The sequence below is a fragment of the Anguilla anguilla genome, chromosome 12 (genome assembly GCF_013347855.1).
Source record: "Anguilla anguilla isolate fAngAng1 chromosome 12, fAngAng1.pri, whole genome shotgun sequence".
Classification (NCBI taxonomy): domain Eukaryota; kingdom Metazoa; phylum Chordata; class Actinopteri; order Anguilliformes; family Anguillidae; genus Anguilla; species Anguilla anguilla.
The window spans coordinates 14,212,668-14,233,365 of record NC_049212.1 but is presented as its reverse complement, the minus strand read 5'-3'; the positions used below and the strand labels follow the sequence as shown (position 1 = coordinate 14,233,365).

Below are 20,698 nucleotides of genomic sequence, written 5' to 3'. Positions count from 1 at the left end.
GCTGTAAGAGCAGCACTTGTTAGCTGCACAAGTGGTGGCATCAGTGTGATTGGCCAAGCTTTAACTGCAGCATGATTGGCCAAGCTGCAGCAGCAGTGCGATTGGCCCGGCTGTAACAGCAGAGTGACTGGCCGAACGGAACAGCAGTGTAACTAGCAGTGCAGTAACAGCAGTGTGATTGGGCAAGCTGTAACAGCAGACTGATTGGCCAAGCTGCAACAGCAGTGTGATTGGTGATGCAGTAACAGCACAGTGATTGGCCAAGCTGTAACAGCAGTGTGACTGGCGATGCAGTAACAGCATAACGATTGGCTGTGTTGTCCAGCAGCATGATTGGTCACACTAAAAATGAGCAGAATCTTCTATGAGTCTTTGGAGCCCATTTGAGGTTGAGAGACATCCACTCTGAAGTGCACCACGGCAGGGACTGAGAGGCAGGGTGCAGGTAACCCAGTGCCCTGCTAGGAGTGCTCACGGCCTTCCCCATTACAGTACCTAAGCTGGCTAATGCAGCCCTGCCAGCGTAGCCCTCCTGAGGTTCATTAGGAGCGCAAACCTTTCCTGAGCCCACACCGGCACCCACTGAAGCTAATGAAGTGAAAATAAAGGAGATTAACTGACTAAAATCAATATGCAGCACAATGCGCTGCAAGCTGCGTGCATAAACAGGCGTGAGGTCATGAGGGTGACTGCTACACTGCCGATATGACCCTGCCTTCGCTTTAAACAACACCACCCACAGAAAGTTTTCATCGGGGGTCCACGCCCCTCACCCGACACCTGACTTTAGCGTGACCAACACAGCACAGCAACCCACAGTACTCTGTTTCAAAGAGGTTCACCTGAAGACACAGTGAAACATAAGCAACTCATTCATGAACAGCCTGCAGGTTTCTACTGTATTCCTCACAATCAGTTGGTTTTGTGCTGAACAAAAACTGTGGGGGGGCGGGGGCAAACTGTTAAGCACTGAGGGGCCCATGGTTCCTCCGCATTAAAACACAGCACTATGAACCTACAGGACAAAAGCATGCTACTGCCGCATGAACATGACACAATATCATCTCTGCGCAATATCATCTTAACAGAAAATAAGTACAAGAACCAATGGTGGAGTTCCTAAAGAACAAGGCTCAAGAGAGACAAGTGACATAGAAGAAAAAATAAAAATGAAATGTGAGAAGTATATCAAAGTGAAAAACCTGCATCATGCAACCATATAAAACAACCATAAAACAAACAACCTTTGATGAGGGCTCTTTCATTTTTTAGTCTTACCATCTTTGGTGGCCTGGATCTTGGCACCCCTGTGTTTCCAGATCACTTTGGGGGGAGGCAGGCTGACCACGTCGCAGACGATGTTGGCGTCTTCTCCTTCGTTAAACTCCTGGGGGGACGGGGCACTCGTGAAAGTGAGTTTTTCTGGAAATAAAAAAAATGACACGTCATTACTCTGCGTTTACCGTCGCATTTAATCAGTAAAACCAAAAAATACGGGAGCATTAGCATGTAAATTATTCTAGATGTTCGCTCACAGAGCCTCCTACTCCATGAAAATGAGTTTGTTCTACAGTTGGTTGTAAGCACGGTCTGTAATTGTTCCGGAAGCATAAGAAGTATTTAGGGAAAAGGCTAAGAAAACCCATTAGTCACAATGAACAGGATCATTAGCTATTGTGCCATGGTCATTTAGGAGTTTGTGTAACTGATGGTAATTCACTGTAGAAGGAAGAAAATAATGAAAACCCCCACAACGGTCAGTCGGGCAGCCCTAAATGTTCCTTTCATCCCAAGCCAAGTTAAACAGTTGCTATGGCCTTTTCCCCTCATTATTAAAACTAATAATGAAATATCTTCGCCAATGAATCTGTAATGACCTATTGTAACGAATCAGCCTTTGCTACCATCCCGTATTTCCCCCAAGTAACCCGTATTACCATAGTGCGCACCACTATTAATTATAGAATACTATTATGTTTGTTCACCAAAGAATAATTGGTTCCATTTGTAATGCGTAACTAGGGATTGTATAATGGCCGCAGTGAATCAGGACATCAAATTTAATGTTTCATTTGAAAAACATGGCTCCTCCAGTACGGGCTTCCCTGCACTTGGTCTTTAAAATGCTGGTACATTTACGTGAATATGAGGATGGGGAACATGAGAATCAATAAAGAACAAGATCCATAAATTGGCCTCCCTGCCTCTTGTTGTTAATAGGGGGGAAGGGGGAGGTAGCACTCCATAAAATGGATGTAAATGGAAACAAAACCTCATTTCACATATTTTATTATTATGAATACAAAACATGTTCAGCTGCTTTAGCCTTTCCGTGCTTCATAGCTCCATAAACTGAACAGTCCAGCATTCTGTAAATATACAGGTGATAAATTTGCATCAGGAGGTAACAGGCAGGTTAAGGTATATTCTCACGTGCCACTGTATTCTAAGGTTGATGGTGGCCATGGGACTCCTTGTCCCTGTTGCAGGCCGCACACTTGTAAACATGCAGTATGTATAACATAGTGGCTTGTATCTACATATAGGCTCATAGTACACACCAAATGTATTAGCCCACCTGTGTTTTTATTTAAAAACAGTAGGTAGAGAAGAATTCAGTTTATTGAATAACAAAGCAAAGAACAAACATTTTTCATTTTTCCAATTTCTAACAACTATAACACAAAAAGATGAGTTTTACTTTAAAATAATCTTAGACACGACTTTCCTCAAAATAACCTCCTTTGGCTTTAATTGTAATTAAACAAATCATTGGAAGTCTATCTAATCATTTTGCAAAGTGGGAGGTGGAGAGGCGGGAGGGAGGTGGAGTGACAAATTGACTGAAATCTTATCTACCTTAAGTTTTTTTTTTTAAAGCCAAGTAAACATATTGTGGCAAGAGAAATGATCAAATTTACATTTAAGCCTAACTCCTTCGTCTTGCCGTATTTCTTGCAACTTCAGTGCCTATTTTACTTGGACTACAGGCCAAAGGCATTAGGCTGTCAGTGGTTTTAAACTTAAGGTAGATAAGACTTCACTCAATTTCATTACCTCTCCACCTCCCTCCCACCCCTCCACCTCCCACTTTGCAAAATGAGTGGGCATGCTTCCAATAATTTGTAATTGAAGAAAAGGAGGCTATTTCAAGGAAAGTCGTGTCGAAGATCATTTTTAAGTAAAAGTCATCTTTATTTGTTATTATAGGTAAAAATGGAAAAAAAGTGTTTTTACTTGGGGTTGTTATTCAAAAAATCTGCATATATTAACTGAATTCTTGCTTATCTAAATTATTTCTTTTTTCAAATCACAGGCGCCCTAAGACTTTTGGCCTGTACTATATGAATATACATAATACGTATAAATCTTACGGTATATCCTCAGGTTGATAGTGGCCTGGGCCTCCTTGTCTTCATTGCGGGCCACACACTTGTAGACGCCAGCGTTGTCGATGCCGGCGTTGTAGATGATGAGCGTGGAGGACGACTCGTCATTTCGGGAGACGCTGACATCCTGCCTGTTGGGGAGGATCTTCTCTCCGCTTGGCCAATACCAGTCAATTTCCTTTGCGTCGCCGACCACTGGAAGAACAGCAGAGACAGGCCTGTGTCAGCTATTTGTGTCAGCTATGCTATTAAAAATCATGCATACACACAGTATTGTACTCACACTGAATATAAAAACACCCAGAACGCACACACTTAGCATATCCCTAAACCTAACATATAAACACTCGCACTCACACCGTACCCATATCAAACACAAACAAGTACATGCAGTGTAGGTAACTAACACTAGGCATGTCATGGTGTTATTCCCTGTAAAACACTGCTGTTACAGTTTTTCCTGGATTAACAAGGCTGCCAACCATCTGACTATTCCATTGGCAACACACAGCATATTTTTTCACATCATGTTAGGGAGATAAAACAATGAATTCAATTTTGAAAAATCTGTTTTAATCACAAAGTACACTTTACGAGAAAATATATTAATAACCACATACACTTGACGAGAAAATACATAGTTAAGTTCTTATAAAATAAAAACTACACTCTGTTAGCTACATCTAACAAAACCTGCACTTCAAGATCATTTAAACAACAAAATCTGTGCATTTCAAATCTTTGCCATGAATATTCTGTGTGTGAAAGCTGAGAATGGTTAAAAATATGCATAAATGTACTTTTCAATGTCAATAAAAATGTGCACAATTTTTATTATGCAAATAGAAAACAACTTTGTTACAGGCCAAAATAGGCTTATTGCGGAGAACTGGTTATAATTTGATGGTATTGAGTATTACATGATGAATATAATGTGCTTGTATTCAATTAATAACATAAATATTGAAGCTGTAGAAAAGCAGGAACTATTCTGTATTGGTATTGATAGTGTGGAGTTAACCACACCGGTGCAAGCTCATGCGCTGTATGCAGGTCAAATCAAACCCTGCGACAAGCCTACCTAACACCTGCCCACAAACACGCCTAACGCGAAGACCGAAACGTAAACCTGCACACAAACCACTGGGGAGGGACAGGGACAGGGACAGGGACGTCCCCCCCCCCCCCCCCCCCGGGATTAAGCTACTGAATGTACTAAACAAAGCCTGCTGTAATAAAGGGTTTATTAAATAATTATTTAAATATCTGAATTTTATATTTAACACATTTTTAAGTCTAATACAAATCTGCCAACTGGATGACAAATAGAAGACAAAGTGCAGACTCGTGAAAATCCCCACTGCTTAAAAGAATTAATCGCCAATATTCTCATCTCAGTTTCTTCTATCCTAAAATCGAACATTGTGTTTCTATGCAATATTTCTGGTGACTTATGCATCTCCTGTTACAAGCTATTTTCCAGTTTTGTTGTCTTCAGTAGTTTTGAAAGGAAAAAAAGTACACAAAAACACCCTACAGAATCAGAAAAAAAAAAAAACTTTCCAGTAAAAAAAGCTTTTCAAATTTTTATTTGACTATTGATTTCAGGAAAAAGCCTGGTTTTTCCCGTCAGGTATAAAGGCAATAAAGCCAATAAAAGCACTGGCTTTTTTGTTCCTATAAATTCAAAATCCAATCTCATATTCCCATTTTACTGAGAATGAAAAAGCATAAATACTTCAGAACACGTCCAACAAAAGTATATATAAGGACTGCATTTTATATAGTGCTTTTATCCAAAGCGCTTTACAATGCGCCTCTCATTCACCCATTCACACACACACTCACACACCAACGGTGAAAGGCTGCCATGCAAGGTATCAATCAACTCATTGGGAGCAATCAGGGGACACTTCGACACACCCAGGGCGGGGGTTCGAACTGGCAACCCTCCGACTACCAGACAGCCGCTCTTACCTCCTGAACTATGTCGCCCCAAAAGTATGACACCGGTCCATAAGCATTTTTGGTGGAGAGACCCGCCTAAGTGTTTTGTTTAGTTTGATTTCCTGTTATACACCCCCAACTGTCTGATAGGCGCCTCACAGACGTATCAGGACACTGGCAAAAGGCCTGGCCTGCCTGACAGATTTAATGTTTATTTAACAGGTGCTGAGGATCCCGGGATGGCAGCGGAAGGGGACAGAGATGATGATCTTCGGCAGTGTACAGAGGAAAATGTCAAATTACTGCATTCTTAGTACAAGGATTTCCACTATATGCTACCGAAAACACTTCACTCTTTTTTAAGCACAATATTCAAAATAATTCTATTTTAACATAACAGTGAAACACATAATTGTGTAACACAGTTTAGTCAAATCACTTCAGAATAAGAATAATTTCTGTAGATGCTGTAATAATTGTATTCAAGAAATCACAACTGATCAATATAATACTATGGGGGTTATGATCAAATACAAAAATGTGCACTGCAAACCTGTTCTAAATGTTAAAATGTAGCAGACATGAGAAGAATACTTTACTTCCACACACTAGGGGGTATACATTCTACACTGGATTAAAAAAAAAAAACACAAAGATACCTGACATTGAACTGAAGTAGACTGGAATTCATTAATATTTTTAAAAAGTGGTGCTCAGTTTCTGAGTGCACAACCTGTAAATTATAAAATAAAATGACTTCAAGGATCTGTCACGTTTTTAGGAAGGGTAAAGCAAAGTCATTCTTTTACGCACTTTAAGCATGTTTCCTTTGACTTGGGGAAGTTTGAAAACCACAGCTCACCCAGGGAAGCTGTACTATATCTGCCCTTGCCTCATTAAAACAAAAAGGTAAGATTCCAATACCCCATGGATTTATACTGTAAGCACTGATCCAGAATGAACAGACAGATTTGTCTACACTGATACGCATATACATATTATACATCGTATTACATACCATACTGTGGCGATGAGTCCCCTTAATGATCATTAAATATCCCATCATTATTTCATTCGTCAAACATGTAAATCCATCCATCATATAAATTAATGTGGTTAAGTTAGTTAGCGGCCAGTTAGTTTGTGCTTTAAAACTATTAATTTTGGCAAGGTCCTGATAATACTGTAAATGTGAGTGTACTGGGAACCAGACAAATGGAAGAAATGGCGGTGCAGTTAACATTCAACAGGGACAGCAGATGCTAGTATTCACACTATGCAAATACAGTGGGGAATGCTCCACAAAATTATTCGCGTTATATCAAAGTGAAATGTCCCTTTAACACGATTAATTCAATTATGCTGTTATTTTTTATTATTTTTGGCCTTGTCGCATTCTTGTGGAAGTATTTCCCATCTTGTTATCTGGTAAGCTGAGGCCTTGTTTCGGTTGAATAGGAAAAGTGGGAATACTCCTTTGAGTGGTGTTTCTTCAGATGCTTTATAAAATGTGTTGTATCGTAAAATGCAGCGCTAACGCCACCCCTTGCAACAGTGAAACTGCCAACGCTGCAAGTAGGGCTGTAGGCCTGCTTTCGGATTCCACTCTGTTAAAGTTCCACACAGCAGACATCACAGCTGATAGCAACTCATTTCATGAACAACAGCTTCGTTGCGGTGGCAAATAGTGCTTGTTTACGGCAGTGTGGAAGCGAAGCTTTGCTACAGGTGCAAATGAATATGCATGACCTACTGTGGTGTCAAAGAGGATCAGATTCAGATTTAGCATGTCCTAGCCGATACCGACACTTAAAATATGGCGACATGCGGCGCCGACACCGATTCATGGATCGGACCGGGACGTCCCAAATAATGTATATATGTTCAATCATGTTATAATGCATATTATTTGTGGTAAATTGAGTTGAATAATTCTCTAATTGCACACTGCCTGCCAGTGCAATTCACGTATACACAAACGTCGGGGTCATAGGAATCGAACAGTGACCTTTGTGACACCTACCTTCACACAGAAAGAACTTTGACTCTCCAACACTGATCTCAGCTTGGGCGGGTATGATGTTCACCTGCAGAGAAACTGAAAAAAAAACAAGACTAGAATTACCACAGGGCCAAAAGCATTAGCAAAGCTAATACACCCCAAGAGTCCGTCCTTAGCAAGGCTGTTTATGTACCTGTGTGGGTGTGAATCTTTGTGTGGATCACATCATAGCATACAACAAAATAGCATATGGAAATTATTATTTTTTAATCTAATATAATATAACACAAGAGAGATGAAGGGTACTTTCTGCCATATTTTTGAATCTGGAAGTTTTGTTACTTGTATCCCTCAGTACAAGTGTGGGCTTTATGTACTTCATAAACTGTTTGTGTACCTGTACATCACTTTGACTGGGTGGCAATCAAGAGTGAATGTACTTCTTAATAAAAGGCCTAAAATGCACCTTTTAAAGATGCACGAGTTGACAATGAATGTTCCTTTCCACAAGGTCAATGTCCAAAAATGAGTTCTTGACATTGTACCAGTATAAAAGTATATTCAAAAAACGAGACACTTTTAAAATCTGTAGTTAAATTGAATTTGTAAGTGCTGGTTTAACAACAACAACACACTTACTAAGCCTCCACTGTTTAGTGTTTGACAAGGCATTTCCATTAATGTATTTAACTAGGAGTGACTTGGACGATTCACACTTTTTACACCCAATCTGTTACGAGCTGGTCTAGGGTCAGACCGTAACAGGATGTAGGATAAGGGAAGTGAGTGGGGAGTGGGTAAGGTCAATGGTAAAGCAGCCCGACAAGTAACTCCGGACCCTATCTGCTTATCAAGCACAAACGAAAACCAGACTAGTCATCACAGGGTTACTGGGCATGAGGCGGCTTTAAACGCTGAACTGCAGACTGAGACCAACAGTCCAAGGAGCGTACCACCAATGGAGATTTAGAATTCCACCCAGAGTACCTTCAAAAACGACAAAGGAAAAATAACAAAATAGTGTCCGGATGGAAAGATTTGTAGTCCAGCTGGGACTAACTGGAGTCATTATATAGTGAGCAAAGGGCAAAGAGAGAGTCGAGAACGAGCGAATGTCCAAGCACGAAATCCAATCAGCAAACAAAGCAGAGGGGCTATGCTAGAATCAGAATCAAATACAGCGAGCGAATGGTGCACAAAATGACTGGGCAAACAAACTGGGCAAGGATCGGCGTCGAAGGGAACAAGTAAGTGGGCAAACACGAGATCTAGTTTGCAAACAAACCAGAAGGGCTAGATGAGAATCAGAATTGAACAAAACGTGAATTTACACACGTAAAGTCAAAACAAAGCAATCACTATCCGCAAAACAATGTCGCACAATCACGCAAGTCTACACTAGCCAGTGGCAAAAGGAGGCTTTATCAAGCAGAGTAACCAGAGATGGAAACGGCCAATCAGATGACGAACCGTAAGGAAGAACAAAACACACGCAACAGAAACGTAAACAAAACTTAAGGCAGGGGGTAGTAACACAATCTATTTTTATACACCAGCTGCATAGTCACTTGAGAAACTGAGGTTTAGTACCTTGTGCAAGGACATAACAGGAAGCCCCCATCTGGAATCCAACCCTGGAACCTCTAAACTCCAAGCCCAGTTCTCCACCCATTATACTCCTGTCATGCGTACAACACACCGGCCTTGACTGACACATTGCCAGAGCTGAACATGCCATGCCTCGAGTCACAACTTCGCTGTCATTCCAGACGTGTTCATGACTGTGACATCGGCAAATAACTCAACTCACCCGTGAACGCTGAAGCAGGGTCACCCGAGGTCACGTGCCCTCTTCCATTTCTTTACGACGCCCAGCTAGGCGCGCTCAGATTGTGTTCTTAAATCTTATTTCTCGCCACACGAAACCAATCACCATATAAATGGTGCTCAAGATTACAGTACATCAGAGGGATTACGTGGAAGTAACAGTGTCTGGGTGGAACTCTTACAAAGTAGTGCAAAAATGAAGCGTGCTTGAACCCGATCCTCATGTAATGACCAGACAACCTACGCATCGAGTTCCCCTCCTGGGACAGTATTTAGGGTTGAGCCGCTGCATGAAAAGCAGAATAGGGCATAAGGGGTAAATCCCATTTGGAACAAACTTTGTTTTTCTGGATCATGTCCTAGACAAACGGCCCTCTGTTTGCCAATGAGAAAGTCTAATTTCACTCGGAAAGATACCAGGAAAAGAAAATACAGACAGCTTATACATTTCAACCATAAATTTCATCTGTGCAGTTTAGGAGGTTGGATTTATGATGGTTTAAACAGTTATAAACCCCCAGGGAAAGATTAGGCAGACAAAAAATATCGCTCCCTCTACTTTTGTGTTAAGCTATTCCTGATAATGGCATTTTCAGGGGCCACAACAGAGACAGACAGAAAGACAAAAGCGTAATGTGAAATGCAACTGAGGAGCTCTTTACCATCGACACACTTGCTTTTGCTGGCAACGCTACTGGTTAGGTTGGGTCCAATTACACAGGAGCGTGCTAGTGCTAGCACTGGGTACAGCCTCCATTTCGGCTCTGTTTCAGAAGTAACCCCACAAATCTCTTTCAGGCCTGAAAAACCGCTCGACTATGTCTCTTTTGGGAGTAGTGAAGCACAACAATATGACAGATGGAGAAGGCAGAAGGAATATGAGAAATTTCTCTCACCAGTATCTTTAGTACGAGCTTAAAGGTCTGACCTGATGAGAAACCCCTTCAATCAAACAAAGAACAGGCGGGGGGGGGGGGGTGCAGAGAGAGCTTGTATCATACACCTGAAAACGAGCCGGTATCACCAGAGAATCTCTATGAAATACGGCTGAAAGGGATCGAACTGAAAGGGGCCACTATCGAAATGAAATCACGCCGGGATGGCTGGAATGCGTCATGCGTCCGAACCGCGAGAGGAGAGGAGCAGAGGGCAGCGGATTTAATGGCGCACAAAGAGCCTGGTCAATGCCAGGGACGTTCCTTTTCATTAAAGCCCGCCATGCTATTGGGGAATTCATTGAGTTATGGCAGGAGATAGTCATGCAAGCTCAGGTCTCATCAGAGTATCTAAATAAAACGCACCAAGGACAGATTATAGGATAGATACTATTCGCTCATTAGTTACAGCACCTGAGGCAGCTCCCCATCATGGCAGAAGAGCTCATCAGGACAACAAGTGCAGCGAACTCATCAGCTGCAGTTTTATCGCTGGTTCATATTCTTAATAACTATGCAGAAGCTATTTTTAAACGAAAATTCATTTTGTGTCAAAAACTAATTGCCAGCAAAACAACAACCCCGAAATAATCAGGTACACAGAACAGCTCAGAGTTCAGTTTTCTCCTGCTAAATTCCTCAGACTCCAGCTCAGTTTTCTCTTTCTAAATTCATTTCAGGTCAGCAATCTAAGCACCTGCCACTGAAGTAAAAAAAACCAAAAAAAAAAAAAACCAATGACTTTTTAAAGCTTTGCTGAAATCCGATATGTAACGGCCTTCAGAAACTCATAAAAACATGAAAGGGGTACGAATCCACCCAGAATCTCGGCCGTATTATGCCATCTGCAACGCGTTACCGAAGAGCTTATCCACAAAATCCACCAAAACAGCTCAGTTCAGCAAACCTGTTTTACTCATTTTATTCTCATTCGCATGTGACATACACAATTACCTGTTATCTGACGTGCAGCAAGAACACCGGTCCAGGTGTTATGCGAATTATGTGGAGATCAGCATAATTCCTTGCATATAAATAAATCAAGTTGATAATTAAACTTGCGTATACATATTTGATAATTATGTTGTAGTACTTTGCGATTAATGAAGGACAACCTGTGGTGCTGATGGACCAATCGCATCGATGAAGGTAGGAGGAATTAAGCTATAATATGCAGGATGCATGAACAATGATGTCATCGGCTAGCTGTTCACTGAAGGAGGAGGAAGAACAGAGAAAATGGCTCTCAGTCCGGATGCTACTCGTCTATTTACAGTCTGTTTGGCAGAAACACACAAATGCGGGGAAATCCCAGCGAGAGAACTCCATTTACTGCGAAATAAAAAACAAAAAAACCCAAAGAGTTCTAGGCATTTTACAAGGCTCGGAGCAGTGTGCTCACTGAAATACCAGTGTTTGACCTTACGATTACAATTCCTTTATGTCCGACTGGAGTACAAAATGAATTCTAACTTTACTCCGCAGTCGATGTTTTACTTGACCATAATCCCCCTAGACAGTGCTTGGCAGGCAATACCATGCTGCAGCACACGCATATTTAACAGTGATTACAAGTCTGAAATAGAAATGCCCCTCAGTACACTCCACAGTGTACTGTAAGCTTCCCTCTTTGCTGCTCCCCGGCAAAACACCTTCAAAACATCACACCAACATTGTAAATATAACATACTGCACCATATCTAAGGTTTCAGGTTTAATATGAGCTGCAGATGCTGTTTCTGAACATTATTCTGCAAGACGTACGAGTCTCATCTGCCAACATGTTCTAGTCTCATGAAATCTGCATACGGATGTGATCCTACCCCTCATCTGAAACATTTCATATTCCACTGTATGTGTCCAAATCTGCTGACTGAATAGAAGATGAATAGATCATTAAGGAGCAGATTAACAGGCTGCATAAAGCCTGCCGATACACTGAAGCTGCTAGACCTCCATCAATATGTCAGTGCTGTAGGTACATTCACCACTGCTGACAGCAGACAGACCAAGAGAGCAATGCCATAATGACTTCCAGTCTATCAGTTAGATTTAGAGCATTCGCACCTACCTTTAAAAATGTAATTATAAGAATCTTTCACACTTTATTTTAAGTGTGTATTGCTACACCATTCATAAAACCCTTAATAATTCCCTTCATAATGCATCTTTACCATTTTGTACCAAACTTTAACTACCTTACAGCAACTTTCATTGGACATGTAACACGAATACATTGGGGTACAGCTTTGCACTATTTATTGTTATAATGATGCATAATTTCATTTTGGTGATTAAAAGCTGGCCATGTTTATACACGCATATTCCAAAGGATTGTGACTGTTATTAAAAGTTGAAGGCATTACAAAGACCTACATCCAATGTTGTTCAGAAATCTATCATTTCCAGTTGTGTCCACCTGAATTTGCCTCTCTAAGGATACTGGTAAAACTGCGTTTGTCAAATGCAATCATATGGACCCGCACAATGGCCAGCTTTAACAGCCTGAGAAACACAAGATATTTTTCTGTACAATACTTGTGTCTGCGGAAGAAAAACAAACAGGAAACCGTGAATACTGAAACAAAACACACTGCAGCCAAAGAGATACATGGAACACATGGAAAAGTGTGCGAGTGTTTCTTTAAGCAGATGGTGCCTCACCAAATCCAGAACCCTTAAGATCACTTACAATTAATGTTATGTTCCACTCCTTTACCAGTGCAGGCATCCGCACAGTAATAAAATAAGCCAGCTTGAAGATTTTTCATTGTTTTGTCAGAGATGATTTGTTATGACAAAGTACAATAAAAAGGCTTTGCAAGCAGAAATAAGGTACAACAGCTTATTTTAATAAACAGTTTTCATTTTGCTTTACAGGTACAAAGACAAAGTGCACTCGTAAAAGTGCATAAAACTCAATAATAAAACAAACCAACTTAAATAATGATCAAACAACCAAAACTGGTCAGGAACCGACATCCATTGTTCATTGCTGTTTCTAATACCTCCTACCCAAAACAGGAACCAATTTCAACCTGCGATTCAGGACTCGCTAAATAATAACAGCATCCAACCAGCCAAGGGTTCCTGCAATATTGAGCTAGGGCCACACTTCTAGGATTTAGTGGAGGGAGCGTGATACTTTTAGGATTTAGAGGAGAAATGAGAACCTGAGTCTGACTAGCTAGATTCTACAACTCACAGGCCGATTAAAAAGTTTACTGGCACTGCTAAGAAAAAGGGACATAAAATAAGACCAGCTGCCATTGATATATCAGGGTTAAATGAGGATTCCCACTATGTATGATTAAATTAACGATGCAACACGCATCAGTCACAAAGCGAGAACAACTGCGCCTTTAAAGTAAAGAGAAAAGGTACCTGGCTGGCTAATTGCCAGATGCATGCTGGGAAGCGGAGTGGAGTACTTGCCACCCATAGCCGTTTAATACTAGAGCTAGAATATCTCGAAATATAAAACAGCGAGGTCATTTGGGACGCTGGTATCTGCTAGACAATATTAATAATAATAAACAATAATAATGGGATGTACTTGTGCAGCACAAGAACGTAGTGGCAGAGCAGAGCTTGCACGCTCTCGCTGGTCATAAGTTATAAAGTAATTACAGCTCCTCTCCTCTGCTTTTAAGTGTGCATCTCTAATGTGAGCTGGCAGCACACAAAAACAAACAAGCATACGAAGCGTGTACGAAAAGGGAGCAGCTATTTGGGCCTCATACTGCAGTCACACCCAGCGCTGAGCTGGTTCAGATCGCAGCTCCAGTGCAGCACACTCCACACACCCGGGGGAGGCATTTCATTAAATACTGTAAGTATGTGCTGCTGATAGGGAAGAGTTTCAGCTTAATTAGAGGAGCTCTGTCGCTGCTTTCATACCCCACCACACACACACACATGCACACACACACGCGCACACACATGCACGCGCACACATACGAACACATACACACACACGAAACACACACATGCATGCATGCACATACGCGCATGCACACACACACACACACACACACAAGCACGCAGGCACGTGCACATACACACACACACACACACACACACACACGCACGCACGCACGCACATAGGCATACGCACACACACACGCACACACATATACACATGCACGCACAACTGGCCGTGACCTTGCCTCCATTTGTCAGCGTCCCGTGACAGGTCCAGACAGTAACATATTTCCCCCGCAGCGGCAGCGCTACGTTTGGGCCGAAGCTGTCCTCGCTGAGGAATGGCCCGGCTTTTAATGGCCGTCCCCCATAACACTACATCACACCGCCGCAAACGCATGCTAAATCACCCCAATCTGCAAGGTATATTTCCTCAGTCATGCTGCTATTACAGTGCGATGGAGAGATATGAAGCGGCGCGGCCCCGACGCCGACAGAATGCCGCGACGCAAAATGGCCGATCCGCAAACAGAAATGACATACGCCGCGGCGCAACCCGCGATAACAATGTTAGCGCAGGCGACAACAGCATGCAAATCAACACGGTATACAAAGCATACAATCCTTGTGTAATTGCGAATTACACGCTATTGTGTGTGTAAATCACTGGACAAACTACACCCTGAGAGATTTGCCACCCTCATACATTCCTTGTCTGGAATCACATTATTACCTATTCAGAACACATAAGCCAGAATTAACTTTTTTTTCCAGCAGAGATATGGTGCTTTATAAGACGTGACTGTGAATCTTACTCTTGGTTTCATACCCAGCTCAGTTGGCCGGTTGTAGTCCGTAACTGAGGCTGACATTTCTGAGGCTCTGCAGTAACTGCCTCCCCGTCACCTCAGCTGATTGGTCATTTGACATTTGGTAAAATGTCTGCCCATGTCTCCCAGGTGGCTGCTACACAGTAGCGGCTCAGCTGAGCTCCCGCATTCACTGTAATGCGCATTTTAGATCGTGAGATGAAAGGGGCTGTGTATGTGTGTGTAAATGTGAGCAATCTCATTATTATTAGGCCCATTTGACTAAATGAAAAGAACTCCATTGGTTGCACACAATGCTGCCCGTCAGAGATGTGCTTATTGATTTTGAGCGTTTGATGCTCGGCCATTCCCCCCTTTTCCAATTTCATGAAAGACAGAGAAATATAAAAGATGAATCGAAAAGTGAAAAGCCCTTTCTTCCATCAGGAAAAACGGTGAGAGACGGGAGGAGAATCGATGCGGACCAAAAATATGGAAAAAAAAAACGAAAACATTTGTTCTGAATTCAGATAACCATAACTACTGTTTAAAAATGTTTTCCTTCTGCCAGAAAGCAGATGGATTAATATGCTCGGAGGCTCATATCGCACAGCTCCCTTCCCCTTGTTAGGCACGTGGTCTGATAACAGCTTTTTAACTTTCTCTCAGTGATTGGGGGGGGGGGGGGGGGGGGGCTGGAACCAAATCAAAACTGCGCACAAACCCAACTGCTCAAAATAATATCCAACTGGTGATTTCCCTCTATGGCGAGAGACTAGCCTCTCCCAGACAGATATGCTTCGTGCCAGAGCTGCACGGAGATAAGTCAGCCCGAGGCGGTGTTGTCGTGAACGCCTCCTCCTGAAGCCACGGGGCCCGGATCCGAAACGAGGAATACAGCTCCATAAAGCTAACTGCTCCCTGGCCAACTCTGCAACGCACTCCGCACACAAACGGGGGGGAAGAAGACACACGGGCTGATCGTTTACGCCCAAGCGCAGTTTGGGTCTGTTTGTTGTGATATACCGTTCGTACGGCGCGTTCCATGAAAGAAAAACGAGGGGGGAAAAAAAGTTTACCCCGCCATCTGGAACGTCCTACGGTAATGTGCTCTCGCTGCACCACTACACCACCTGCACCTACGCCGAAGCATATGCCCTCCTCCAGCACACGCGTCTGCGAGCCAGAGACTATAGCTTTGCCCTTCACCATCAAATACCCTTGATTACCAAGCAGATGGAAGCCTGTGTTTCCTCAAACTCAGATACTTCGACTGGCGTCAACAGCCCGGCTTCCTCCTCGCAGAGCTTCACTTCATAACGCAGAGACCCAGGGTAACTACGCCATTAACAGACGGAGGTAGGTAGGCGTAGCCATGCTACAGTACATAATGGCGTATATGCAGGAGATGCAACATTCAAATCACCCTTCAAACTCAACTGTGCATCACCTAGAATCTGAATCGGGAACACGTTGCTAGAAAATACGGTACAGCTCTTCTGCTGAGCGGCCAGATCGCGGCTTCCAACTATCGGTGAGACCGCGGTTTGGCGGGAAGACGGGAAGTGGATGGTCCTGCTCATTCAGGATGGGCAGTACTGAATATGGGGTTTGAGGCGGCTGAGTCGTGGCCGTCCTGTAAGCGAAGCGTAATTAGGGGTTAATTGACTTGTCATTAAGTGTTATCAGGACCAGTGTCCCCAAACGCAGCCAGCGTGAGACAGAGATGGCTAAAGCGACACTCTCCCCCCCCTGAGGTATTGGTGAAATAATGTGTTTTGCTCTATCAGTAATTTAAACATGTACCACTTGGCATTCCGTATTAGGAGTACTCTGCTGTTTAATCTAAATTTTAATTTGAGAAGCCTTCAGGTAGGGGTGGGCGGAGGGCGAGTGAGCGAGAGAGAGAGAGAGAGAGAGAGCAAGAGATTTGATTTTTCAAGAGACATAACAGATTACCATTGGTTTAGTGGCAAACGTGTTTATTATTTTTACCACGCAGGTCCACAGGGTGCAAGGCACTCACTATTGAAGGCTTTTGTTTTTCTCGCATGTGGTTTTTGATTTTAATCATGGTCGCTAAACAGCGTGTTCTGGCGCAGGGCATGCGCTGCATCCTGTCTGACCCCTGCTTCCCTTTTCTGAGGATACCGCTGGCCGTTTCATACAACAATCTATCCGCTTTATTAAAATGCGTATAAAGCATGAGGCGGAGGTGCCAAATGACATCGCCCTTTCCCTTCGGTGAGCCTCCATGTCTGTGACAGAAAAACATCCAAGAGCTTACTTTTATTGGATGTTTGAAGGTTTCACAAAAAAGGTAAAAAAATACATCATAGCGCGAGTAATTCGTAATTCAGCCGCGCCGCGCCGGCACCGCGGTCACGCCGGCGAGGCGTCGGGGATTAGTAATTAGGAACGTGGGCGCGGCGGGCCGTCGCTCGCTCGTAAGGGCTGCCGCTCCCGGTTAATGCGCGGCTCTTAATTCTCGCCGGCCCCCATAAATCACGCGGCCTGTCCCTTTGTGGGCCGCCACGGCGCCGCGGCGTAGATTAACTGCGCGCGCTCTAATCCGCGCAAAGCCCCGCTGTACGCGCGAGCGGAGGACACCTGCGTTAGCGCGAGCCCACGCTCCGCGCGCCACCGCCGTCGCGATACAAAAAGTTCCAGACGACTGCGTGCGCCGACGCCGTGCTCCGGGGGGAGGGAGGGGGGGTGAGGAGGGTGCGGCGCTGTAATGTGTTTGGAGTTAATTCAGCTCTAACTGAATTTAGCCTGTGAGAGTGCAGGAGAAATTGCATTTCCTCCATCAGAGTGAGCTATATTCTGTCAGAGTTGGTGTAACCCTGAGTAGTTTGCCGTCTCCCTGGCAGCAGTGAGGATCCTTATGCGGACTGAGCAGTAGAGATGTACTGTATGCAACCTCCGTTGAGAAAAGAACTGAACAGGTATCAGGTTCCCTCAGAGTACAACACGCACACCATCAACACTGAATTGACTGTACTATCTACACTGTGTCAGCGACACAGAGCTAGGATACTGTTTTTGAAAACATTACTGCATTTCACCGATGGTTACCTCCAAACACTGCTTTTAAAATTATATCACAGTTATGAAATGTAGGCCCAAAGTTCCCAGCTTGAGATACTGTAGCCACAGCAATATTGTACTTGTAAATTTAAAGACCAGGATGAATTCTATCAACCCCCATACAAACCCCAACCCATTGTGAGTAGGATGTGCAGCCTGATCAAGAACATGATGCTGTGATGCCTGTTTATCCACATTTAATAGATAAAAAGCCTTTTAAGACGTTAAACTAATTCCCCGCACAAAATCAAGCCACTTAAGATATTCCCGCTGAACTCATTCTTTGTTTTTATTCTTCTTAATTTTCTACTTTCAAAGACTGTCAAGGAGTGTGGGAACCCTGTTCTACGGATTTGGCACTGATCAATGAACAAAGGAAGCGTTGTTTGCCAAGACAGGCTTGATAAAATTGGTGAAAAGAATTCAATAAAGACATAAGAGCAGGGACATGGAGTCCCTACTGCTTCCTGCAGAGGTATGACATCTAGATACACTACTGAACTTCCTGTCCTGTAGGGGGTGTGCTTTAAATATTCCTGAGTGTTCCCAACCACATTAAAGTTCAGAACTTCCTGTCGTCTGGAGAGTGCGGTTAAGACGCCTCTGAGCTTTTCGGTTCCGGAGAGGAAGAAAGCGGAGGACTGACATGAAGGAATTGAATCCATCTTCTTCAACTAACTTTATTGATCCAGCTCAACCGCAGAAACACTTCAAACACCTTATATCTCTCCCTGCTGGCTGAAGGCAAAGAAGAAAAGTGTATAACGGGCTCAAACATACAAAAGGACAAACATAAAGGAATGAATAAATATCATATTACCTGGAATAATCAGCACAGCATTCACTTCAAAAAGCAAGGATGATGCCACGTGCCCTATAAGAGACTAACTGACCGCACCATCTATTCGAGGGCAGCTCTTATTTGGAGTTATACGGTAACTCAAAAACATGTTGGAATCTCCAGATGGTAAGCACAGACCCAAGGGACCAGCATGATTTCTTACACACGGCAGACATTATCTGTCAGTGCTCAGTAATGTACTCAACATATTTATTTCCTTGTCAAAAAAGCTAAGATGTTCGGAGTTAAATTTAGCCCATGATTAATTAGAGCAAGAGGGCATAAATAACACCGGGAACAAAAGTCCGAATTCAGTCGACGGTAGCAGTGGGACTTCCTAAGATTTATGAAGACCCTGACAACTTTTTTTTTTTTCCCTGAGTGTTTTCTCAACACGGAGGGATTAATGGAGTCCAATGGTGCGTTCAGAGGAGAGGTCACACCGGAGATGTGTGATTCAGTGAAAGCGCTGGCTGGCTGGCTGAGGAAGGGAAGTACTCAATAAAACACAAGAACATTTAACTCCCCCTCACTCAAAGGGCTCTGTGTCTCCATTGCATGCACACACGCATGCACATAACCCACACATACCACACACACACACACACACACACGCACACGCACACACACACACACAGGTCCAACAATGAACCTATCCCACCAATAAGCCCTCAGTGAGAGTAGACCAACTGCATGGAGCTTGGTCTGGGCTCTTCCACAGCTTGTCATCGCATCACACTAACTGGCATTTGGCCCGTGAACACTGCAGGGCCTCCATCACACAGGTGCTCACAGATGGCTGGAAGGAAGCACACACACACACACACACACACACACACACACACACACAGACACACACACACGTGCACTTCATTCCTAACGACTGGAGGTGAGGGCGGCAGGAAAAGCCAGCAAGCCCGACGCAAGGGTTTGCTGAGTAAACTAATGGGCCGAGCCATCTGTCTGATTGCTCTGAGCTGCGTAAACAAGACAGGCGCCCTTCCACACCGTTGTGCTTCACTCTTACCTGCTCCTAATGTATCACGTGTCTATAAAAACAACTTAATTCGAATTTTTATGGTCTTCCGTGAAGGAAAATATAAATAAAATACAATATTTCAGCTTAGCTATGAGGATGACGGAGAACTCTTCCAATCTGAAGACCTGATTGAAAGGCATTAAGCGTCCAAGCCAGCCACATATTAGACAGCAAAGACACAAGAGCTGCTGCCTCGCCTTCCACAACACAGAGATCCAATTAAGGGCTTAAAAGCCTCAGAGAGCTCGTATGAGTCAGACACTGTACACAAACATCAGTCAGGATAACACCTTTTCACTGATCACACCCAGTCTCCGCACACGCAGGAAAACAGCGTGGACGAGAGGTTCCTCTAATCTAGCCTCTAATTAGAACCTAATTCTGAATGATACCGGCTTCAGACAAGGGGTCCAGACACCTGAAGTACCACTGTGATTAAGGCAGCAGTGAAAAGGGTGGCTCATTTTCCAGGTGCTTCGCTAACGGGGCATAGTCCGGTTCCCAAACAGTCCGTTTCAACTCTTCACGTACGCCCTGAATCTCCCCACCGACCACCAGGGGGAGCCTCGCTCACTGGGTGCACACACAAAGCTTTTTAGAACACAATGCCACACCAGCTTGTGGCAAGTCAAACAAACGTGGGCTTTAGGATGGCTGAATCCTTTCAGTTTATAACTGGATGTGAAAAGGTAAAAGGAAAATCTGCTGGTGTCTGCCATCCTTTGTGGTTCTATTGTTAGCTAAACTGGCAGAGCATCCTCAGTACAGTGCACCTGATGTACGTAAAAAAACAACCACAAAAAAGAGCCTCCTTAAGACTGTGCCCAACCAAACAACATGTTTCAACTGATAAGACTTCTTCAGGCCATAAGATTCAAAACAAAGGTGGATACTT

At 43.4% G+C, this 20,698-nt stretch overlaps 1 protein-coding gene across 16 annotated transcripts in view; it reads right to left on the bottom strand.

Moving 5' to 3' along the window:
• The window catches only part of ncam1b (neural cell adhesion molecule 1b), a 202,546-nt gene that overhangs the window by 65,009 nt on the left and 116,839 nt on the right, over nt 1-20,698 (bottom strand). For all 16 annotated transcript variants that reach the window (XM_035384407.1, XM_035384415.1, XM_035384409.1 and 13 more), the window contains exons 2-4: nt 7,360-7,434; nt 3,375-3,584; nt 1,279-1,422 (exon numbers count right to left, since the gene is read on the bottom strand). In XM_035384407.1, coding sequence (XP_035240298.1) covers nt 1,279-1,422; nt 3,375-3,584; nt 7,360-7,434 — 429 coding nt within the window. The remainder of the gene's footprint in view (nt 1-1,278; nt 1,423-3,374; nt 3,585-7,359; nt 7,435-20,698) is intronic.